This window comes from Betta splendens, chromosome 9 (genome assembly GCF_900634795.4).
Source record: "Betta splendens chromosome 9, fBetSpl5.4, whole genome shotgun sequence".
Classification (NCBI taxonomy): domain Eukaryota; kingdom Metazoa; phylum Chordata; class Actinopteri; order Anabantiformes; family Osphronemidae; genus Betta; species Betta splendens.
In genome coordinates this window covers 3,042,810-3,067,706 of record NC_040889.2, presented here as the reverse complement: position 1 = coordinate 3,067,706, position 24,897 = coordinate 3,042,810, and the positions used below count along the sequence as shown (strand labels likewise).

The window sequence follows — 24,897 nt, the reverse complement described above, 5'->3', positions numbered from 1 at the left end:
TAGGCCGAAGATGCTAACTGGGCCATTGAAAATAGAAACTTCAGACACTGGAAACAGCAGGTGACAGATATTTTGATGTCAACTTGGATACAAAGAAAGAGCAGCAACAAAAGAGCAAACTGATCCCATTAAAGATTTAGTTCAGTGAACAGTCATGTTTTTACTTTAGGATCAACTACACCAGCTTAAGTGAAGTATGTATCATGTAGTGTGTCCTAAACAGGAAAAGTGGGATATAACTAAAACATATACAGTATAACTTCCAATCCAGAAGCTGAAGCTGGTGGGAAAAACAGATGCACTGCCATTTTCCTTCCCTTGTCTGCCATTTCACAAGAATTTAAATTCATTTTAACTTGAAAAGTTACTTTAATCAGTAAGTTGTTGTTACAGAATACAGAAATAGTTAAACCAGATTGTTTGTTAACTCGTTAAGAGGTTGAAATCATATAACACAAACCAATCAGACGTATGAATGTTTATGGCCCAGTTACTGTATACAAAATAAATATGTTTGCAGTCTGAAGGCCTGCAGAACGTCACCGTCGACCTCTCAGTGCGAGTTGTGGCTCGTCCTCCACCTCCTCCGACCCTGATTTGCGCCTCACCCGCAGGAACGTCAAAGTATACAGTGTGGTAGTGGTCTAGTCGTGAGCTTGGTCTACACTCAGCAACGAGAGTTTCTATTCTAGAACTACAGAGTGAGGACGGGAATCTACAGAATGAGTGGCTTACAGTACAACATTGTGCCACGTTGGCATATGCGTCATCCATAAATACATCGGGGGAAAGTGTGCAGAGAAACAACGAGCAGCAGCCGTGTATTGACTGACAATACAGTTCTTATCAGGATGATTCGAAAAAATGACTGGTCAACTCAGTGAGAGCAATGAGCTTGAAAATGCTATATAAAAATGATCACTCCCCCATCCGTGCCACCGGTAGCCCCAGTGTATTGGAAAGTACAGAAAATATAGAACGGTGCAGCTGCTACAAGATTTTGTTAAATAACAAAAACGCATAAAGATCATAAACACATAAAGACGTGTGAAATTCCCCAGGAAAAGAAACTGACGTGTCCGTGAGTCCATAGGTTTTCTCCAGTTTCTCCCGAGTAATGTTTGATTGTTCCTCCAAATACATGGATTATTGCTTGTCTACGCTATGAAGCTCGTGTGCCTCGCTAAGTGAGTACTTTTTACCAAGTAGTAAAAATGATAACACTTATGTTAGGTGAACGGTCAGTGCAAATAGGAACAGCGACACATCCATTGGACCGGTGTGGGGGACACAAGCGCGTTCGACCCAAGGCCGAGGCCAGTGAGTTTAGACTTTGAAGCTTTCAGTATCGAGCTGCGCGCTTTGAATCCCACAACTGTGTCTCACACACACACACGACATGACAAGAGACACAGGCAAAAAACAGACCAAAAATTCCCCTGTGCGACGCAGCCCTCCCCCTCCCCACCAGCGGGTTTCGCGTCACACGGCCGTGTGCCTCGAACTCCCGTTCTCGTTGACGGGCGACGAGGGGCTCCTCCGGGTGAACTGGCTGAAGCTGGCGGCCCTGCACCTCGCTCTGGGTGCGCCTCCCCCGTCACCCCCCGACGCCTGGGTCTGTCCCGAGGGCAGAGTGCTGGAGCGTCCTGGGGCGGAAAAGAACGGGGATTGCTCAAACAAGTTGCCTCCTGCTTTTAAGGTGTTGTCCTTGGAGAAGAGGCTCTGGATGAGCTGGAATTTCTCCTTCTCCTCCTGCAAGAAGACGTCCACCAGGAGCTTCTTCTCGCGCTTGAGCTGCTCCACGATGTTCTTGGGGACATCGGGGATCACCCAGGCCACCACAAGGCTAAGGAACATCACCAGGTTCTGGAGGAGATGACAAGGAGCGGAAATAAGTTAAAGATCACAATGGCTTCACATGTCCCATGCTTCTGTCCTTGTCTCTGTTAGCCTCCTACTGTACCTGGAACAGTATGACAAACGCCAGTCTTGCAGCCAGGACACACCAGTACTGCTTGGAGAACTGGTAGGCATCTAAAGACCAGGGGGGTTCTCTGTAGTCTTTGTACCTACAACAAGAACACACACAGATGTTTAGTGTGGATGCTAAAAATGTGAATTAACTCAAAAGAAAGCGGAGTGGACTAGTCTGACCGGCAGAAGCTGATGTCTTTGTGATTGGAGTTGGTCGGCATTGTGCCGGGTTTGAAGTTGGACACATTGAAGTAGGACAGCGTGTGGTCGATGAAGCCGTGCATGGTGCCGTTGGGACTGTACATGTACTGGTAGACGAGCCGGGGGATGAAGTCTGACGTGAAGGAGATCACGAAGGCCTGCGGAGTGATACGCTTAAATATAGATATACATGTATACTGTACACATGTATATTCAATACATAGGAGACATTAGATTAATACTTACATTTATAATGACTGAGAATTTCCCCATTCCACTCAGGATGTTGTACCATATACCTACATAAAGAATGACATGATTACATCCACACTGTCCCTGCATCAACAGAACATGTAAGAGGGTGCAACTAGAAAGTTGAATATATGGTGAGATCAGAAAAATCTGCCCATGCAATAGAATCAAAGTCAATTGTCCAATTACTTAGTGTATAAGCCCATGAAATGAAGGAATTATGTTAAAAAATGCTTTAGTTTTTTACATTTTTGTGCAATCTTTTTGTTCAACCCACTGAATTAAAGCCAAAAGTCTGCACTTTAACTGCATCTGAGTGGTTTAATTTAAACATCACTGTGGTAATGTACAGAAACAAAATTAGAAAAAAATTCTCTGAATATTTTTGGTCCTGACTGTATATTTCACTCCTCTAAATGTTTATCTTACCAATGTCTTTAGCCCGTATGGCGACGGGCCTGCGCAGCTCTGCCACAAACTTCCGCGCGTCCAGTCTGATCTCAATGATGTTGTTGAGGAGGGCAAACAGAGGGGCGAGTGGAAACGAAGCCACAAAGAGTGAAACAAAACCGAACTGGATGACTGCAAGGCGGAGACAAACAAGGATTTAGGTTCATTCCATAACATAATCCCTCTTATGCACTAGACCAGACATTAATCATTAATCAGTTTATGGACAGTGCACAGTATCAGTACTGTTTATGCTTCTAGCTATATGTACTGCATCTAGGACCCATTAAAGCTAAGGCTGATGGGAATTTATTCTGGTAGAAAAGAACCATACTTTGCTCTAAACCAAAATAAGAAAGTGAAATTAAAATGCAGGCGAGGCCACAGCAAGAGGACGTCTGCGTGGCTGTGGCTGATGCACAGGTCTGATTAGAACAGTTTAGCAGCACGAGAACGGGGGATTTCCTGTAAGTTGACTCTGACGGCTTCACCTCATGATGCCGCACAGAGACAACGAGGGGTATACACGGTATATGGCATTCTCACTTATCAAGACTCACTCATCTCCATGTACTCAGGCGTGAGGCCGTCAAAGGCGGCCAGCGCGTAGTCCAGGTTCCACTGCTGTGGCGGCTTCCCCTGCTCCTTCTCCTTCACAGCTGAGCCTTTATCCTTGATGGCACGCACCAACTTCTTCAGCTTCCTGGCAGCACAGGGGGGAGAGATGGACAAGATCATGGAGGAGACACACAGTAAATCAAAATGAAAGAACCAAAATAGATGCATGTCAACGCTGACTTTTTTTTAATAGCCAACTGGATGAACATTTGTCAGATTCAACCGCCACTCCTCTTAACCCTGGAAAGCTCTTGAGGCGTGTTCTGAGGACTTAGTTAAAGTAGTCAACAGGCTAAATGCAGGATTGGGTTATTATATACACATCTTTAAGGTTACAAAGATTTCTGCTAAGAAATTTAAATGGTGCAAGCCATGAACAATACATGAATACATGTATTGCAAGTAACCTGTACATGAAAGGTTGCTTCATGTACAGCTTCATTTCCATAACATCCGTTTAACTCAAATCAAGGATACAAATTTTCGAAATACATTAAAAATGTATCTATATGTAAACACATTTAAATTAGATGTTCTCTTGGGGAACCCCACACAATTTGACCTGGTATCATCTACATTTCTACTTCAGTTAATTTTTTATTTTGATTTTTAAGAAGCTTAAAAAGGTTCATATCTGAAAAGAGGAAGTTCACTTACGGAATGCCGATTTCAAAGATGTTGTTCTGGATTAGCTGTTTCCCCAGCATGATGATGCTGAGCTGAATGCACAGCTCAATGAGGCAGCCTCCCGGAGCACACTGACGAAAACATACAGTAGACTATATATAGATCAGTGTTATCGATATATATATTATATTTATCTATTTAAAGGAGTGAATAGACAAACCTCCTCCATCCTAAAGTTGTTGAACACATAGGTGTAATTTCCAGGTCGACCTGCAAACCTGAGTTAACAAAAACCAAACAATCATTAGGATTGTATCCTACTTGTACACTGTACAGTGCATGGAGCCTTTCCAGTGTCAGTATAACTAATCATTTTTACAGGGCAATAATGCATGAACACACATCTACACATTGAACCCAGGACTCACCGTCCCTTGAAGAAAGCCACATAAAATATGGGCGCATAAGCGTTCATGAACTTTAGTAAGAAGGCTTTCAGGATGAGACGCTCCTCAAAGTTTGTATCGGTTTTGGGAATCTCTGGAAAATAGAAGAACTTGACTTTAATGGACAAGGTACCGTAAAAGAACAGCAAGGGAGTAAAACCATACACACAAATCTACTTCAAAGATTTAGAACAGATTTAGAATTGGAAGAGACAATAAGATGGAAGAGACTGATTCTAACTACTGTGGGTCCCTTAGGGCTTTCAGTTTGTTCACCGCCTTAAATTGAAACCGCCTTGAAGGTAAACGATTCAGGGCCATATGCTGTAATTCTGTACCTAGTTCCGTCAACCAGACTGCAACGCTCCCATAGATTTCATCGAGGATGAGAATAACCACGAGGTTGATGATGACTGCGGTGGCCGACACGGTCACCCTGACATTGGACTTGATTGCCGGGTCGGGGCTCATGGCCATCAGGGCTGAGATCGTGATGCGGTAGATGATCACGCTGAAAACCACAGAGAAGGTCAGCGCAAACTAGGAGGAAAACAGAAAGACAGGGCCATTAATCAACCACATATATATATATATATATATATATATATAAATATAACAAAACATATGACTTTGTGATGATCTGATTTGAAAGTACAAACCATAAAAAGGATAGATGAAACGTTGATAAAGTATCCAGGAAGACGGTCTTTCCAGGTTAACTTGTCTATAGGATTCTGGTAGGAAGGAAAGAGAGGCAAAGGAAACAAGTTTTGTTGAGTTAGAACATACAGTACAACTTCCTCCTGAGACATCTGAAAAGAGGTCAAAGGAGCAGCCTGGTAGCTGAACAGTTTCCCATAAACTGTTCCTGAACAGCTGATGAGACAAACAACCATTCACGCTCATCCTCAGGTGTCTCTCTCTCTCACTTACAAACACAAGACTCGTTCAGACGACACTACGAAGGCCAGGAAACCTGTGCAGAGGCAAAACCGACACTGTGCCAGGCATGAGGAGTAATAGCTCCATCTAGTGACAACATGGGCTAAGTACAACCTGCAGTAGTAAACGCTTTTCATTTATCACAAAAAAATACTTGTAAAGTAAGTAAATGAACAAGAAATAATAATAACTGTAATAAAAATAATATTATATTATTAGCTCCCTTCTTTCTTTCTTACATATATGTAATCATCCACATAACTAAATGTATGTGTGCAATTATTAAAAATTACTTTACACACACCTACTACAAAAGTGATGGCGGCTGATTTTCTGTTTTGCAGATACATAACAAAAAAAAGCGCCACATTCTTTCAGATGGAGATAGACCAAATCAAAAGTTGACCTACATTTATCAAAGGACAAAAGGATGGAGTGGAAGAGTGAGAACATGTGTGTGTGTGTGAGTAGATGGTTAACGGGGACAACCATCCGAGAGGAGAGTGATAGCAAATGGGTCAGGTATTAAATCGGGCTGATCTCCGTTGAGGAAAAGCCCAACAAAGGCTCCATCTTGAGACAGAGTTACTCCCTGTGATCAAACCCTAGTTATTAAGCCAAGTTCTGAGTTTAAGGTTTGCAAAAATAGTGAACCAGCAATAAACTGTGGCTGTGAAACTATTACGCAGTGAATATTTATAGTAGTGGCCAGTGGCCACACACGTCGTAGTTTTGAAATGTTATCTTTAGGTTTGAATGCGCGACACATTTTACCTTCTTGTGCTACAAGTGAAAATGGCTCGAGCATGTGCGCGCAGTGAGCATGAGAAAGGAATAGAGTCTCTGTCGCCATAGTGACGGTCACTAATCTTACCCCTGGCTTCCTGCCCAGAAGGCATCACACCCACTTAGCCGCCTTCCCTCTGTTGTCTCTCCATCCCTCCACTTCTCCGACTCTGTTTACGTGAGCGTGTCTCACTCTTTTCCCTTTGCCTCTTTCGATGTCTGACAATGGCCTTAATTAACGCAACTAACTATACAAACGTGACAGTGACCGAGAGGATGGAAAATAAAAAAAAAGGTTAAAGAAGTTGCACTGGTTTCGTCTTGAGTCTGTGAACCGCTGCATGGAATCAGTGAGACACATTAGGAAATGGACTCAAGCTCACTCAGGTTCAGGTGAGGCCTCCGTCCTACTGTATTTTCAGGCATGGTGCAGCCACGGGGGATTAAGAGAAATTAAATCCACTAACACCCAATAACAATTCAGTCTTCTGTCCTTTCCCACAGCATTCTGTGATATCATCATCCCTATTATAGTAGTAGGAGCTCTGGTTGGGGGACAATGTTCATCCCCTGGATTATGACACTTTCTGAGCGAGTGGCAGCTGGATGATGTGTGTGTGTGTGTGTGTGTGTGTGTGTGTGTGTGTGTGTGTGTGTGTGTGTGTGTGTGTGTGTGTGTGTGTGTGTGTGTGTGTGTGTGTGTGTGTGTGTAACTGGCTCAAAGCAAACAACAGTGGACATTATTGAGAGAGCAGAGAGATGTACAGTATAATCTCTCTCTCTAATTATCCAGATCTCCCTCCTTCTAGTGCGAGATGTGTGCTATCCAGAAAAGGACCTGATAATCCCTCATTAGCATGGGCTGTCCATCAGTCAGGTCCTATTTCAGCCTGTCCTTAACCATTGGCAGAGCTTAAAGGTGAATAACCTCAAATCGCCTAAATAATAGGCTTTTTTTAATAAATTGAACAATTCAGGTGCAAAAAAATCCAACGGAACATTTAGGCATTGATGTGAAAGGCAACGCACATCTGTCCTTTCATTTCCATACAGACATGTCAAAAGATTGACCGGAGGTCAGATAGTGACAAATAAATACCTGAGGAACTGAGACTGTGGCAGCCGGAGGAGGGGACAGGAAGAGAAGAACAGATAGACAGCAGCCTGCAGGGTAGGAAGAGGGAAAGGGAAGGTGAGGAGAAGGAGGAGGAGGAGGAAGAAGAGCGGAAGGGGAAGAGAGGTGAAGGGAAAAGGGAGGAGAGGTAAAGGAGAGGAGAGGAGAGGAGAGGAGGGGTTACCGGTATTCCTGCAGCCATGGCAGACAGAAGTTTTTGTCTCCACCTGTCCTTCCCTCTCACTGTCCCGTCCTCTGGCTTTTGTTGCTGCAAGACAGAGGGACAGGACACGCACACACACACACACACACACACACACACACACACACACACACACACACACACACACACACACACACACACACACACAAAACCACATTCACGCACATTCAAACAATTATACTAAATCCATCCCTGATAATAAATAGTCCGAGCAGATTACATAAGATGTCCCAGGACTAGGATCGCTAACACGGAGGCAGAGAGCAACCCAATGTGGAGCAGATCAGACAGAGACATTGGCAGCAGTCACTGCATCAGGGCTTCATATAAGTAATTCAGTTAGTGTCATCACGTTGGCAGAAACTGCAAAGTGAGAATAGGCACTAATCCGGAGGATTTCAAGGCCATTAAAGTCATTTTTAGGAATACAATAAAAGGAAAAAGTGACGTCAAATTACACACGACTATTATATTTATACTAAGTTGTTTGAGAGCTCTCAACCAAACTCTGGAGGTATATACAACTACAGCATCAGATGTTTCAGGTGTCTCCGTGTCTAACAGAAGGGGGCGTACAGTATAGTGGTGATCTTGCGTCGTCTGAATTGAGCTTCACTCAGTCCCACTTGTGGCCTCACCAGGGCGTACTGCATGTGGGCCGACGGGGCTCGATGTGACTGACCCAATTTAACAGGAGGAAAATCTAGATCAATCCCAGTTGTTAGATCATCACACCGATGCCCGTACAGGTTGGAAATCAGTTCAGGGAATGATTTTAGTCTTTTCCCTGATAGCTGAGCAGACATACAGTACTGCTTATACTGCATCTTCCTTACAGTAAAGCAAGTGTGATTTTAATCCTAGGTTTGATGTTAATATACGTTGCTAAGAGAAGGGTATTCATATTCTGTGTATACTTTATGTTTGTGTTTGGAACGAGGAGTAAGGGGGTAAAACAATCATAAGCTCTTTCCTACCTCACTCTTTTTCTTCTTTTTCTTAGTCTTTTGCTTCCTCTGTCTCTTCTGAAGGAGGATGGTCTCGTATTTTGGCCGCGGATGTTCCTGAGCAGAATGAAAAATTTGAGTTGATGAAGGTACTGCCTGTCCCTGCCTTAAACACTTTCATTGACATTAAAAAAGCCTGAGATATATTTTTATAGATCCCTGTGCAAGTGATTTCTGTTTTTTTTGTATTTATGTGCGTGTACCTCATCATCCTCTGTGCCTGTCAGGCCCCAGTTGAAGCTTAAGCTTATCTGACGCCGCTTCCAGTGCTCCAGGAACAGCACGGCTACACACACACAATGACATTTTACATAATTAATAATTTACATATAGATATACAGTGTAAAGCAGTAAAACAAGCTTTTAGAGAATTACGTCCGCCTTCTTTAAAGGAGGGAAATAGTTGGTCACAAATTCAAAGCTAAGTCATACCTTTTAGGCTATGTATTTTCTACACCTTTAGCACATGTTGTTGGAGCCTGTTGCACTTGGTAGATGAGCTCATGATCTATTAATGAGCAGCTGCACATTCATCCCACTTGCTTACACACACACAAAACACGCATGCATGCACAAACGCACCAATGAGCGCACGTAACCTCACCCCACAGAGACATAAAGATGGCGAAGAAGACGGTGGCGGGGTTATCGAAGAGGTGCGAAGCTCTGGCGGTGCCACAGGCGGTGCTGAGGTGCCAGAAGTCGCAGGCCCCATCGCACAGGGGACACATGGTGAAATTAAGACTATCGTCGCACATCTCCAGGCTGGGGAGGGAGGGAACCGGGACTTAAATGTAGAGCTTTAAAGACATCTACAGTGCAGTGCGTTATGAGTGCATGAATGCATTTGTACCTGGGTATATTGGTGTCCACAGTCGCCACACCGTAACCAAACACAATGATCCCCACTATGGAGGCCGGTATTAGCAGCTGAGTGTAGACGCCGAGCCACGCGAAGTAGAGGCCGATTTTCTCCCCAAAGTATTTCCTGTCGGGTCAGAGGTCAGACATGGCTAAGCCAAAAGGGGGTCAGGTTGTGGCCAGGGCACAAGCAGACTGTCTAGAATTAAGCTGCATGCAACACATCACTGTTTGAGCTTAAAATAGAGCAGGAAGAGCGTTAGCGCTTCACCCTGGGCTTTCATTCATTATGTCGAGCCTCGACAAAGCTCCTCTTCTAGATTTGTGTACAGATTTCACTCATTTTTTATAGGATTGACAGGCCTGAGCCTCAAACATGGACTTAACTTCAATCATCCTTGTCCGTAATCCTTTGATTGGTGAAGCTCGCGTCACACGTTCACACATTTTCAATTGAACCTGACTCATTTTGACTCTGTTACCCACAATGGATTGTTGAAGCATTTCTGGCTGACTTGCACACCGATGCTTCGGTCTCATTACCTGACAAGGTCAATGGGTTGGTACTTGTAAAAAGCTGAGTATCGGGCCCACTCTTCATGTAGGATCTGGCGAGAGGGAAACAGCGTTTGTTGAGAGTAAAATTCAGTTCCGATTTCTCAAATGCAAGGATGAAGCAGAAAGGTGCTACTGTATTTTACAAAGAGGAGGAAAGGAATCCAGCCACTAGTTTAACGGTCTGAGAATGGATTCAGACAGAAGGAGAAAGAAAGAGTAGGTGATAAGGAAGCTGCCTACCTGTCGTTCATTCCTCTCCTCTACCTCTCCAATGATTCTGAAGTCGCCCTGGAGAATGACACGGGGGGTCAAACATCATGAAGACTCAGCAACTGTACCTGTAGCTGCAAAGTCCATCACACTTACGTCATGAAGAGGGAAGGCAGCATCGTACACGCCTTTAGCTATCAACGTGCTGATGCCTGGAAAAGAGAGAGCAGGTGCAGCATGTAAGAACCATCGACAGAGCTGTTTGATTATTTAAACGCAATATAAAACCACGCTCACAGCAAACTCCAGGCTCCATCCAGAGGTGGTTTTCACTAAGGGAAACCCAACTGTTTGGATGAGGAGCACGTTGTAGGTAATGTATGTCTAGGTTACAAATTAGCATAATGCATGTTTGATGAGTGTTATCAAGCTGCATGATGAGCTCCACTAAGAGTATGTAGAAGTGTGAAACACTATCAAAACAAAAGGGAAGAAAGAGAAAGTGAAAGAGAAAATTTCTCCCCGTTTTGTATCATAAGAGAGAATTAAAAGTATTAAAACTATTGTACTTTTTTCATCAGAAATTGGAGCAGCTGGCAGTGTTTGAATTATTTGTCCGGGCAAACCACTGACACACAACCATGAAAGAAGTTTACGCCAAATGTCTCCAAGCTGTGGCATGAAATAAAAGAGCACCTTCTGTTATGAAGCATGCATTGAGCACTGAGCTTTCCTTGAGTCCACAAGAAGAAATTCCTCTCATCACTTCGCTCAGATTCTCGCCAGACGCCGCAGCTGAGTAGGTTTAGAGCTGTGATATTACTAATCTATTGCACTTTACTGTATGTTGCCGCTCCTCCACCGTTAATACATCAAATGAAGTATAGTCACCCTTGTGATGGGGTTTAAAGTCCTGTACTACAGTAGCCCTTGCTATTTGCATACCAGCTGGCTGTGTGCAGGACAGACGTTAGGGCAAACCCCGAGGCCTGCACCATTTTGGGTCTGGTTTTCGGTGTCAGGCGGACTGGGACTGCGCTAGGCGCCGCTTTTAGTCTTCGGAAAATTTTATGTGGAGCGTGGCGGCTTGACCTGCCAAGGTCACGGCGAACACTGACACATCAGATGACTCGGCGCGCATAGCTCGTCAGGAGCAATTGATCGGGTTTAATCACTGGCGCCTCGAGGGAATCGCGCGCGGCGATCGGCATTAACGAACGTCACGAAACAAACACACGCGCGCGCAAACGCGTGAACGCTCACTCAATCCAGCTAGAAAACCGCTCCCATAGGCCCTCATGCCTCCCCTGTTTAGCCTGACCCAGGAAGTGGTGACCCACTTGTGGAGCAGAAGAGCGATAGAGAGAGGGTGTCACAGTATGTTTTGCACCAAGAATAAAAAAAAGCTGGAGAGAAAACCACAGAGAAGTCAGTCCACCCGTCGGGTGCCTTTACCGGTGTTTCCGAGCGTGTCAGGGGGGCCGATCCTGACTGACATTGGGCAAAGATAAAGACAAAATAGAGGTTAAAGAGATGCGACTCTATTTTCGCCACTCCTCGTGCCCCGCGGCTTCAACAATACCATCTGGCTGATGCCTTCTGCTGTGATGGGGGGAAGCCAAGCAGACATATGGTGGACACTTGCTATAAAACAAGGGAGCTCTTTTTCACTGTAGAACCATTATCGCCTCAACTCGACAGGAGGTGCAAGGCCCAAGTGAACTTGCCCTGGAGGACGTCCAGTCCAGGCATCAGTCCTTGGGGTCATTCATTAGCATCTGCATTAGCCTTATTGATGACGCTGCAGCGTTTCGCTCTGCCCATATTTGGGCTCATGTCGTGCAATAATTATTAATTTGATCACAGAAGCCACAAACAAGTGACACCGCCGACCCGCTGAGGTAAGCGTGGACTTTAATTGCTCATTGTCCCAGCGGACATCAGTGTTAACGAGCAGGCACATTTCCAGGAACGGGCCACTGGGTGCCGTACGACGCCCAAACAGGCCAATGCTCCCAAACAACTCAAAGGGCGGTTGGTGTCATCCACTTATTAAATTACGGCACCCCTGGTCTGTGTGACCTGCTCAGCTCCCCTTTGTCAACTATTTATACAGTAACAATCACACAAATCCAGCATCACATTTGTTCAGGCCTGTCTTATTTTGACCCGACCTGTTGGAATCCTCTCCTTTTGTAATGCTAGACAGTTCCTATAAGCACTGATATGTAAATTTAACACCCCTACCCGCCACCCCCCACCGCTTGACATTAAATATTTATGATGCAACCAGGATATTATTCTCCAGCGCGTTTTGAAGAATGCACACCAATAATTAGCATCACATTCTCCTATTCAATCCGTTTAAGTCAAACGAAGCAAGGTTGTAGCAAAGTTTAACTCCAGACGACATAAGAAACAGGAATATTAAAGTCGTATATCTAATAATACTGTATATTCATACAAATGTCACAAATCCAAACCATTAGCTGGATTCTCACCTATGGTTTGACAGGTTCGCACGCACACGGTCCGTCTCAGGATCTCGTATACCTAAGGCAGAATCAACGAATGTCAACGAATGTATAACAGAACGCACAGTTTAGGATCTGGATCTTGGCGAGCGCTCACAATTCTGCCCCTTGTAGTGTTGTCAAAGAATGTTTCTTTAGATGTGATGTTGTACCTGAAAGACATACAAGCAGAAACTCAGCACTATAACCAAACACAGAGCTCATAACCCAATCTATTAGGTGATGAGATTCTGAGAGCTTATTTTAGACTGCTTTGGGTACATATATATATATATATATATATATATATATATATATATATATATATATATATATATATATATATATATATATATATATATATATATATATATATATATATATATATATATACTGTATGTGTGTGTGTGTGTGTGTGTGTGTGTGTGTGTGTGTGTGTGTGTGTGTGTGTGTGTGTGTGTGTGTGTGTGTTTGTCTCACAGGTGTAGTTTCTCTCTGGAGAAAGAGTGGGAGAGGTATCGGGTGCGTCCCTGGTCCTGTCGTGGCACTTTGGGCTGAAAGGGCTGGTTGATTTTCCTCCACATGGTGCTCATACTAGACCCAAAGCCGCTCTCCTCTTTGAGCTCGTAACTCTGAGAACATGCACAATCACATTACTTACACTGGACAGACCTGTAGATAACCCACCGACCCCCCCGGGGGAAAAAACACTTCCTACCGTTTTGGTGGGGACTCGGATCTTGAGGAATTCGGCCTCGCGGCACAATACTGGCCAGGGCGCGTGGAGGCGCGTGAAGCTGGGGCCGTGGGCTTTTATCTGAAAAACAAAACAAATCCAAAAGTTTGTCTTGGAAACATTTTTTACATGCAAAATTGTTACGTACTGGGAATTATATTACCAGATTGCTTGGCTGAAAACTACCTGCTTCATAAAACTGGCTTACCCAGACCATCTGTCATTACAGTTCTGCTGTCCAATATAGCCAAGTGACTCAGTATGTGCTGTACTTTAATGTAGTACACGCTTCTCAGATGCTTTTTCTTCCAGACTGGTTTGCTACATTAAAAGTCAACAGCTGATCTTGTGTAGACTGGGACATACAGTAACCCAGTATGTTTCCACGGAAACATTGGTGAAAGATGGATGGAGCCCAGCAAGGCCCAAAGCCGTCTCCTCTTGCGTCTTTGTTGCTGCAGCCTGTTCCTGTCACATCCTGTGCTTCCTCCTTCCCCCCGTCTCATCTTCAGTACTGTAGGTATGTAACAGCGTTTAAATCAAAACCCTGACTCATCCTGGTTGCTCAGCTAAATGAATCACGATCCAGTGCCCACACACTAATTATTATTTTATGCAGAAATTCATTAGAAGAATTAGATAATTGGCAGCTTCGAAAGGCGCCGTTGCTTGGTGGCGACCCCCCCCCCCCCACACACACACACTTCTAAATAGCAGGTCACCTGAACGTGCAGCAGGGGAAACTTGTCCTGTGCAGCTTAACTGAAAGAGAGAGTGGAGCCAGCAGGGGACAGCGGGACAACGGCCGGGGTAACCTTACCCTCCTCAGACCACCGCCAGCTTCTGTAAGAGGGGGCAGTGAGATGAGGATAATGGAAACCTGAACCGATTTCCCTTCTCCTCTCTCAGGTACCCACTCTCCCGAGATCTTTCACTCCCCCCCCGCCTCTATACATATATTACGGTAGGTTCTGCTGCCCACTAGACACTGTTACACTGACTGATTGACTGATTGGCTGATCGGCTGACTCAGTAACTGTCAGCGTCCTTTGTCCCACGTAGGGATGCAGTGGAGCGTGGGGTCACCTGGACCCTGCTGTTCCTTTAATAAAATATATTTACCTTTTGTCTTGCTTTAAATGCCACTCGTGTCCAGCTAATAAACACTAACTTGGCAATTAGTTTTACTCCTTTATTGACTCTAACACCTCTGTTCATGTTGACTCTTATTGTGCTAAATAATATTAGCAAAGAGTGTAGGAAATATTAATAGTATATTAAAAAAGGCCATTGCACAGCAAGAATGAATCCCGTACACATTATTGTTATTATTATTAAGGCGTACATGCTTGACATGCTGTGGCATACTGTAGCAACAAATTAAAATGTGGTAAATGCAACAGCTGCGCGCTCCTGCATCTCTGCGGGATTATGCTTCCCATAAGTTCGTTCGGTTCACGTCCCATAAGAAATATTGCTCTTCCCACATGTTGAACAACATCAACATATTTGCTATAACCTTTTCCGAGAGTGATTAGCTGCAGACCCGACGTCACCGGATGCCTGGTTTTTGACTCTCACTTTGTTATGGGACAATGCACAAACATTACCAGGACACATTTTACTACTTTTACCACGTACACATGTAACTATTCTGTAATTTCACTTCCTGCAGCCAGTAACTCTCTTCGCCTACTTCACTCCACCTTCATCATCATCATCACCCATATCACATTTCCCTCTGATTCCCTTTTCCCTTCTCCTCCTTACCTCTTTACCCTTCTTTTTTATCACTTCATCACAATGCTGCGGATATAAATACCTTTCAGCCTGGAGAAGGTTAATTAGTGAAGGGATTTCCAATTAGCTCTTTATCTCTGCTGGGGTGGGGGGTGGGGGGGTAACTAGGACGCAGCCGGGGGCATCATTTGCAGTGGGGGGGTGTGGAGTACGAGAGGGTGGCTGATGGGGTGATGCGCTGTGATATGCAGTCAAAACAACGCCCAGGGTGCGACATGACAGTGCATGGGTGAAAATGCATCTCACAGACAATATACAGTAGAGTATGATAAGTGTCTGTGAGCTGACATGCGGCATTAGAGGAGCCTGCAGGGCTGCATGTAGGGATTAGCCCCTACTGTGTGTTTTATTCTACAACTCCAAAGACACAAACAACCTATTTAAACTGATCTAACAAACTGATCAATGGAATATGTTTTCCTTTCCTTTGTTTGTACAGTAGTTGAATATACTACACTAATAAAACGACATAATATGCAACACTACTGTACATAATTAACCTTGCTCTTCAAGGTTCCACGTTTTGCTCTGATTTAATTAAAATGTTGTCCAAGCAGATGGCCCTGGGAGATCACCGGTCAGCCCAGTAATCCCCAGGCACAGTCAACAAGTTTGACAATCAAGTCATTTATTTTTTATTTTAGAATCCACTTACTCTGAATTCAAACAGGTTGAACACCAGCACGAGCATCTAACACAATGGCTTTGCTTTAACGCTGACAAAATATGAAATGTTGAACCAAATCAAATGCTGGATCTTGACCTACTGTAAATCGAGCCGTTTATTTAGTCATTTATTCCTTCAGTTTATCTTATTTTATAACCACTAACAGTCCTTAAAATATCTCAATGGGTCAACGATGACAGACCTGTTCTCTACTATCTTTGAGAGATTAGGTGACCAGCAAACCTAAACCCTCATCCTACAACCACGTCAAGCCACTCTACAGTACATACTGACGGACGAAGCGTCATTATGGCTGTCGGTCTTGTAAGACTATCCATGGGAGTACTGGTGGGCGCGCTTCTGTACGCCATCTCCTGTCAGCAGCAAACTCTATCTAGCCCCTCGATTCACGAGGACGAGATAAGGAGCTATCAGTCAGTCAGCTAATCTCATCCTGGCTTAGGCTCCGTGGCCGCACTGTCAACAATCTGATTAATACTATCCTGCAGGCCACACACACACACACACACACACACACACACACACACACACACACACACACACACACACACACACACACACACACACAGTCAGTGAGTACATTCCCACAGACAAGTTACATTTTTTTTGCTAAATACAGTATCACACATTTTCAGATTTTCAGCCACATGCAGTAACACAAACCTAATCCTGTGCATTGTTACGACAAGGAGTCCCACTGTGTTTGACTTAAACTGCAAACATGGAACTGGGTGACTAACACATCATATTAGAGAAGCGACCATTTATAAAACGGTAGGTTTTGTGAAACAGCTGAAGCATCTAACACTTGAATAAGCCAAATGATTCCGCTCGCTGTTGGGCGGCGAGAAGCAAACAGTAGTTCCTTCATGAACTGCATTTGTACAACTCTCAGTGCAGTGCAGGCAGAGAATGTGCTCAACCTACAGTACTACACACACACACACACACACACACACATGCACTGAGCCAAAGTAGGAGTGAACGGCACACTCTCGCATGAGTAACGGTTGCTACGTAACACCCGTTCACGGGGAAAGCAGATTTGTACATGTCAAAACAAAATTACCCGTTTTCGAACCGTATCCGCGAATCGATACAAAGGCTCCGGCGCGGCAGCTGTGTCGGCTGACAACAATTAAAGTCTGCCAGCACCGATGAAGCCGGATTCTGGCTGCAAAATAAACAGACTTTCGCTAATCTAGAGCAGCTTCTGATGCTATCCTTTCCTTTTTCACACTTTTTTTGCAGATTTCATTATAAATAGGTGTAACTGCTACTTTGTCGTGATGCAAATTGGCTTACCATTCATCAAATGCATGAACACTGGTTAGGAAGTCTTGATCCAAGGGTCATTGCAAACACTTAAAAGTGTCCTTGTCCTCGAAACACCAGAGTTTTAAGCTGTCCTCTTATGTTTTGCCTTCCATTAAGTGCAAAGTCCCAATTGCATGGGGTGAAATTTTTTTTTTTTCTACAAAGTGTTTCTATTACATGTTCGACAGCGGCAGAGTACATCAAACGGAAATGGGAAATAAAAGCCACGTCTCAAAGTTTAATGGAAACCTCCTAATGACACCGGGCTCCTGCTCCTTAAGGGACACCTTATATCCTCAATAACACCCTGCGTCTCACGCGTCTCCTTCCCTCGACTATCTGAGCCAACTGCCTCTGTGGGCGCCTCAGTTCACCATCATGGGGAACTGAATAAATGTTTAGGGTAATAATTATATATCTTAATTTAAAAAAAACAGGAATATTCAGGTGCCTTTCGCACATTTTCATATTTTGATTTGCTATGCTTTATACAGTGCAAGTATGTGAGTAAAACCTGTCTCCTGGTGGCTGGGTAGCTCTGCAGTGAACTTTAACATTTTTCAGCTTGCTGGGTCTAAAGTTCAGGTTATGCTCTATTATGTCAGTGTGGAGGCTTGTAGAGGAGAGAGGACATACTGTAACTGACACACTCACCTCTTTATCTCTCTCTATCTCCAGGCCGGCGTCCTGCAAGTTGGCCTCGAACTCCTGCCGCATCAGGCGCATCTCGTGATCGGCAGGCTCCAAAGACTCGCTCCCTCCCGCGTACCCAAGCTCCATGAACACCTCCCCGACGCATGCCGCCTCCCCGCCAGGCATGACCCCCCCTCTCCCCGCCGCCGCCAACGCATCGGGGTCCACCGAAGGGGGGAAGTTGCCATTGGAAACCACGGATAAGCGGTCGTGGGAAACCGAGGCGCTGGCAGGAGACCGCAGGGAGCTGTGCCGCCGCTGGTGGAAGACCAGAACGTAGTCCACTTTCCGCTTGCCGTCGGAGAAGTAAAGGCCCTCGCCGTAGCCTTGGGGGCTCGAAGGCGAGTCCACGACCTGCAGGAAAACAACAGAAGGGTTTCAATAAGCTGACAGTGACAGCAGTGCACCAATAATGTCCCACTCTCTTGTTTACACTGATCATACCAAGGCAGCACACAGTTAAACACACATTGTGTCTACAGACACACACAGGGCACCTTTTAGCAGCAGTGGCGTTATGCAATGACTATTTGAATGAACCTGAACATCTCCTGCACCGTCAGCACACACAAACACGAGTGGCTTTTGGCAGGATCTCAAAAGCACTGAAGTGAGAACCTTCAGCAGCAGAGTGGGCATTCAGCTCACCTTTGGCAGTTTGGGTCTTTATTTAGACATAGGGAAAACAGAGAGGAAGCCTAAACATGGAGGACACCACAGGGAAAGATCTAAAGGCTGGAACCCATTTATTGCTACCTACTGTACATTATACAGTAAAGGCATGCATGTGTGGTTGTGATTTTATTTGATTGTTTAGCACACGTTTTGTTTACGAATAAAGCAAATTTACATTTTTTTCGCTTGCATGGAGGTGAAAATAAACAAAAACTTTGGCTAATCGTGTTATGTCCAGCTACATAATTAAAACAGCAAAATAATAGCTCCAAAATATTTATTAGAGTAGCATCATATCGTCGAGCTGCCAAGCTAGCTGCCAGGTAACACTGGTTTCGACTAATGTTTGCTAATGCGAAATATCAATGACAGGAAACAAAAGCTTTTACAGGGTCAGGTGATTTTGTGGGGCATTTTGTTTATTCTCATTGTAAATTTTAGGAATACTTAATAGCGATTTGTTGGGCTTTAACAATTTATGAGCATCAGGAATAAGTAGACATACTGTACTGTAGATGTTACCTGGTGACGTCATACTGTCGTTTCGCCAGTATCACACATCAGGTGACTTTTGTTGTTTTCCTTTAAAATAATTATCAACTGTTACGTCGTATTGTTTTAAATATTGTTGTTTAGTTCTGTGCGTCATTAATTGACTGCATTGAACAGTCTAGAGAAGGGACGTATAGAGGGTCAACAGTTAAAAATGAATTCTCTATTAATGATAGCTCTCCTTTTCTTAATATACTGTTAATATAAAAATTATTTTGAAAAGTTTTAGACTAAGTCATTCTCAGTCGATTTTACCATTTGCATTTCTCATACATACACAGACATAAAATCATGCTTTTAAAACTGAAAAAAAACCAAACTGGAAACTAAATCCATCAGCGAGCCGTGGCCTACGTGCTTTGTAAGGCACAAACAACAGCTGCTAAGCAAACTCCCAGAACTTTCCCTGTGGCTTTCTGTTTGCTGACACCTCTGTGTGTAGAGGAACGTTCCGAGAAGATTCCCATAGGGTTTGACTCGACCGATTCCAAGAAGCGTCCCAGCGCCGCGACTAACGATCACCGGAGGACGCGAAACCCTCCGCTGAACGTCACGTTGGCCGGTGGCAGCGAATTAAAGTGCGGAAAACAGCATCAAGCACCGGGTTCGCAATTAAATCATAATCACAACATGTTGCGCGTCTGCTGAAGCAAAACGAAGTCAAAACGACGACCTGGGGAGGGGTTTGTGGTAAAGTTACTGTTTTAAGTTAGTGTTACGGGTTTGACGCCACCGAAGGCGAGGAAGCAACAGGGTGTCCGCCTGTTGTACTTACCGGGATCTTGTCTTCACTCGGGGAGATCTGCATGCTGTGGTGCTTCAGACACACACGGAGAAGTGGAAGGAGAGCAGAGGTGAAAGTTGGCGGTTTTCAAAGGCAAAATCCATAAGCATCATCACCATCCTCATCCACATCATCCCCAAATGACACCTGAGGTCATTCGAGTTTGTCCGCAGTCAGTACAAAAAAACACAGCTAGAGCTCGTCCGCACCAGGTTTCATTGTTTTGTTAAAGAAAACAGACCGTGTGTTGAGAGAGAAGAGGCTGCTCGTTCAGTCTCAGCAGCCCGATCACACTCTGGTGAAACCCATCCATCCAATGTGTGATCTGGAGGCTGGCTGCGCACCGCCGGCGCTTTTGGCACGGCGCGCGTCAGCGCTGTAAAAAATGTCCGTCTTCAATATGCTGTTTAGAACGGGTGCCCAGGTGTCAATGTGCATTCTTAATGAATTGAAATGAACTAATATATATTTTCGCCCATTACCCTTCCAGTCAGCTCGACCTTTTTATGTTGACTGGCAGTACTAAAAGCGTCATTAGCAGTTACCTGTAGTCTGAGCGGCAGACACAGTAGGTGGATATTTCTTGCAGTGTGGAGAGAGTGAGCCTTGGTTGCCTGGATGCAGCTTGGAGAGAGATCCGTGTTTTCCTAGATTACCGTGTTTCTGTTATACTTCAGATATATTCTCAGTGATTCTCAATCAGACATTTCTGGCTCGTGGCTCTTGGCTTGTGCTGCAAGGGTGATCTGTGCCTACTTGAAGCAGAGTCAGTCTTTTGTTTTTTTACTTTGTTTCTGTTTATAGCGGAGATGAAAAGGTTGAGGTGAAAACAGAGGAATTTAGTATTATATTACTGTCTTTTATTTTGGTGACCCAATTTCTTCTCACGTGTATCCAGGGGAACTTTTAAAACTGGACACTAACGTTACATTTAAAGAAAACTGCTAAGTGTTAATAGTTAATGAGTAACAAAAGAAGTGATGTCAGACACAATTGTAGATTTTGGTGACCTCATGTTTTACCAGCAAAGCTCCACCCAGCTCAGGTGCAGGTCAGCACACCTCTGCATTGTGTATGTGAAAACCAAAAACCTCTGAGACAAAAATATAATCCCTAGTTACCTGTAGCAGACTTTGCATTTCTTCAGCCCACCGGTCGTCTTTGTAAGGTTCTGGCTCCAGGACACTGTAAGACATGGGGTCCAGCCCGATCCCGGACACGTCTCTGGTCAGGTGGTACAGGGCGTCGCTGTGGATGGAGGAGGACTCGCTGAGTGCTGTGGCCACTCGCATGAAGCCTGCACCGTTGATCCATGACTCTGAAAGAAGATCGTTAATGTTTTATAAGTCTGTCCAATATTGTTGGATGAGCCATTTATACTAAGATGAAAAACACATGCAAATAAAACCTTGTTTATTAGTGTTGGGAGTGCTTAAGAGGAACAACTAAAAGAAATTAGTCCAGTGTCCAAAAAGCTGAAACACAATTATAGGACTAAGTTGCATTGATTCAGGTGAGGTTACAAAACATGACTATAGTCAGGGGTTATAAGACACCAACAAAGATGAGTATGATAAATGAGTAACCGTCATTTGGAGCAACAAATGCAAGCCTGCATAGTGCGATTACAAGAACAGTATGTAACACATGAGTGAAAGAAATTCTTGAATCTGGTAGATGTGTACAGTAGTTTCCTTTTTTTACCTGTTGATTCATTCTCTCTAAAAGTTTAAATACCTTCCTCCGTTTTTATCAATGTGACTGCAGAAGCTGCAACAGATTTCCATTTTTTTTGCAATAAGGTTACTGTGTGTGTGGTTATTTTAGGGCTAGAGACAGCTGTGGCCATAGTAACGCACCAGACCACGTGCTGTGCTCTCATTTCAGCACCGTGGACAGCTCACTCTCCTGATTTTATTCTCTCTCTCTCTCTCTCTCTCTCTCTCTCTCTCTCTCTCTCTCTCTCTCTCTCTCTCTCTCTCTCTGCCACACATGTCAGGGTGACACAGAAACATGCCGCATGTCTGTGAATGGGCGGAAGTGTTTTGATATTGTCTCTCAAAGACACAACGGCACCGACACAGCATTTGGTGGCAACAGTTGTGTTTTCGGGTTTCTCACGGTTCCCTTAACAGCGGGGGAACGATTGCCTGGAGGTTAGAGAGGCAGGCCTGTAACTGGAGGGTCGCCAGACTCTGGTAGGAGAGCAACTGAATGAGATGATCCCTCCTTTGCAAAAAAATAAAGCAGGGCTAGATTTTAAAATAAAACACTTTCTGCCTCGGTGCCTCTGATATAAAGACAAACTGCTGTACTGTACATCCTGTGGAATTTCACCTATTTTCTGTTTGTCGTGATGATTGTGTAAGATAAACACTCTCTCCATCTTCCCACTAATCTCAGCTGTCAAAGACAAAGGGCATCTTGCAGGGGACAGTTAATTGGCAGCAGCACTGCGCGGAGAATAAATGCTGATGCTTTTATCGCTTGCTGTCCCAGCTCTGAGTTGCTGACTGTATAAGAAGACACAGCTGAAGACACTTTAAACCATGATCAAGCACAAACTAATGTGCTACAGCTATGATAAGTCTCTGCAATCGATGTTACAACAGTTTGCTTCTCCCGATGACATCATCCTTTGAGTTCAGATGATGTCATCACTTTGCTCACAAACTAAAGAGTACAGACACACGTTTATTTTGGAAAAACTCTCTCGTTTCAACACCAGCACTGATTGAACTTTCCACATGGGCTATTTTGGATCAGCAGGCCACACAAATGTCCGTTGATGTCAAGGGAAAGTAGCACATGCAGCCGCCGGAACATCATTATTGGTTATCAATCAGGCCATCTCCCATCATCAAGGATTCTGTTTTAATTACTCTGGAAAATAAAACCTCCTGGAGGCTCAATAGTGGATCTCGCTGTCCCAGAATCCATCCCATTGCTCCCCTGCTGCCATCAATATTGCTGGTCTGCAAAGATCGGCAGCTTGCAACCTTTCAAATGTTTGAAAAAACGGCAGCCAGGGCTTCATTTTTTTATTTACCTCACTCAGGATATATGGCTATAATAACTAATGCAGAAAGATCAATTCCAATTAGCCCTTTAGCTTCTACCGCTCACAGCGAAGCGTGGCGGCGGTCAGCCGTGTGAACTAACGGATTACTGCCTGAGGCTTACTGCGAGCGAGCACGTTTGCGCTAAAGTCAACTTTAAAAAGGCATTAATTCCCATTGCAGTGTGGCAAAAGAGAATAACAACATTGCTATAGAGACGTGAAGGCATAATCAAATAAAAGAACATCAGCCTCACATGAAACCATACACTGAGACGCTTGGTGATGGGGGCCACACACGTCCTGCTGACACTGACCCACACACACACACTGGGAGAACAGTGAGGGGACAGTAGGCTTGGTTACTCTACAGTGGTCCTGTCTATTATGTCCTTTTTTGTTGGGTGAGGCTTCAGGAGGGACAGGCTGGACAGGCCACACAAAGGAGAGGGAACAGGGCTTCCTGTAGGGTTTGTGGTGGCACTCACCTGCGTAGGCAGAGGAGGGGGTTCTGCGGAGAGCCATTTCACATCAACTCTGAGTGACTGGCAGCGGGAGGTGGGGGCGGGAGGGGAGCCAGACCTGGTTTTCCCTGCGAGCTCCCAGTCAGTCGCCCATGCTGGTTTTGAGAGAGAAGCAGCAGTGACGGTCTGACTCTGTAGTACAATCCTCAGCTCAGTGGAAGCTTAGCTCTGCTGGGATAATACCCTTCTCCAACTGGCTGGCTGCAACACAGAACTCCACAACTCAGCCTACTGTGTACACTCACTTAACCCACTTAATGCATTGTGCAACAGACTGGCGGGGCTGATTGGGCTGTTTGGCTGAGGAATTAGAAAGAGAGATTATCGGGTGCTGTAATGTGCATTAATTACTACGCCTTCTGTTGAGGTGTAGCCACAAACCTGTGGGGTCTTAAGGATCCAATTCGTGGATCTTAAGGACGAGGGGGGGGGCATCTGAGTTGAAATTGAAGTTATATAAACAAGTTTCACTGAAGAGGAAGGGATTCCGACAATTCATGTAGCACGCACGCAACATATGGACTCAAAACATTTAGATGCCTTCATCTTCACAAGACCTTCAAGACAAGCTGAAGCGCTCTGATATTCAACAGGCAACAGCGCTGGCTCCGGTGTCATTACATAATCATATACGGTTACTGGATTATAAAGCATGCGACGTTTAAGAACCAAACTCTGTCTGTGATCAAAAAAATCATGGGTCACATCACCTTATGATATGAGTTAAGATTTTAATTGAGAGGTTTTAGGATAGTATGAATATGGAAAATGGCATCTTGAGGTTCATTGATGCTTCTGTGTGGTGAATTCCTCATACTGTGCGTGAATGTTGTCACAGCCTCATCATCTGGGGTGTCTTTTGGTTATTTGTTGAAAAGAAATGCACATCCTACTTCCTCCCTGTCTAATTGCTTGGCCCGCCCTCGGCAGTGACTAATTGTCCTACCTGATGGTAACTGATGCTAAATACAGATAGAGTGTGAGAGGCGGTGTCGGGTTGCACACACATACACGAAAGCGCACTCCAATGTTCCCTGGAGTTCTGTCAGTAAAGGTATCTGATGTGGCACATTGACTGACAGCACCCACACACACACACACACACATATACACACAAACACACACACACTTCCACACAGTCAGGCTCCGGTTACAGCAGGTACGATCGGGGTGTTAAATATTAACGACTGTAATCTTAACGGCAACGTGTTGTAATCGAGGAAACCGCGAAAAGGTCAAGTTCAGAGCGCAAGCTGCTCTTGTGGTCATGTTGTGTAGCTTTCGCAAG

At 44.5% G+C, this 24,897-nt stretch overlaps 1 protein-coding gene across 3 annotated transcripts; it reads right to left on the bottom strand.

The window, feature by feature from the left end:
• Window positions 1–349: 349 nt before the first annotated feature.
• Window positions 350–23,729, bottom strand: ano2b (anoctamin 2b). Of its 3 annotated transcripts, XM_055511366.1 has the most exons (26): window positions 23,574–23,729; window positions 21,149–21,345; window positions 17,978–18,370; window positions 13,501–13,599; window positions 13,263–13,414; window positions 12,901–12,955; window positions 12,771–12,822; window positions 10,426–10,481; window positions 10,300–10,347; window positions 10,045–10,109; window positions 9,494–9,628; window positions 9,245–9,405; window positions 8,844–8,926; window positions 8,611–8,697; window positions 7,595–7,678; window positions 5,228–5,302; window positions 4,907–5,108; window positions 4,551–4,662; window positions 4,343–4,400; window positions 4,153–4,253; window positions 3,438–3,580; window positions 2,857–3,009; window positions 2,422–2,474; window positions 2,155–2,333; window positions 1,964–2,069; window positions 350–1,866 (listed from the first exon to the last, which is right to left on the bottom strand). In XM_055511366.1, exons 1-26 carry the CDS (start codon window positions 23,608–23,610, stop codon window positions 1,483–1,485), a joined length of 3,270 nt encoding a protein of 1,089 aa, XP_055367341.1. In that variant the 5' UTR covers window positions 23,611–23,729; the 3' UTR covers window positions 350–1,482. The 3 variants fall into 3 exon arrangements, with proteins under 3 accessions (XP_055367341.1, XP_055367342.1, XP_029016206.1); XM_055511367.1 differs by lacking the exon at window positions 7,595–7,678; XM_029160373.3 differs by lacking the exons at window positions 21,149–21,345; window positions 23,574–23,729 and adding an exon at window positions 20,019–21,036.
• Between the last annotated feature and the right edge of the window lie 1,168 nt (window positions 23,730–24,897).

Coding starts and splice junctions, on each gene's coding strand:
- ano2b (XM_055511366.1), bottom strand. CDS start 23,610: ATGGCTCTCCGCAGAACCCCCTCCTCTGCCTACGCAG. Junction 10,348..10,425: donor CTGCCTTCCCTCTTCATGAC/GTAAGTGTGATG, acceptor GTCATTCTCCAG/GGCGACTTCAGAATCATTGG. Junction 9,406..9,493: donor GTGGACACCAATATACCCAG/GTACAAATGCAT, acceptor CTCCCTCCCCAG/CCTGGAGATGTGCGACGATA.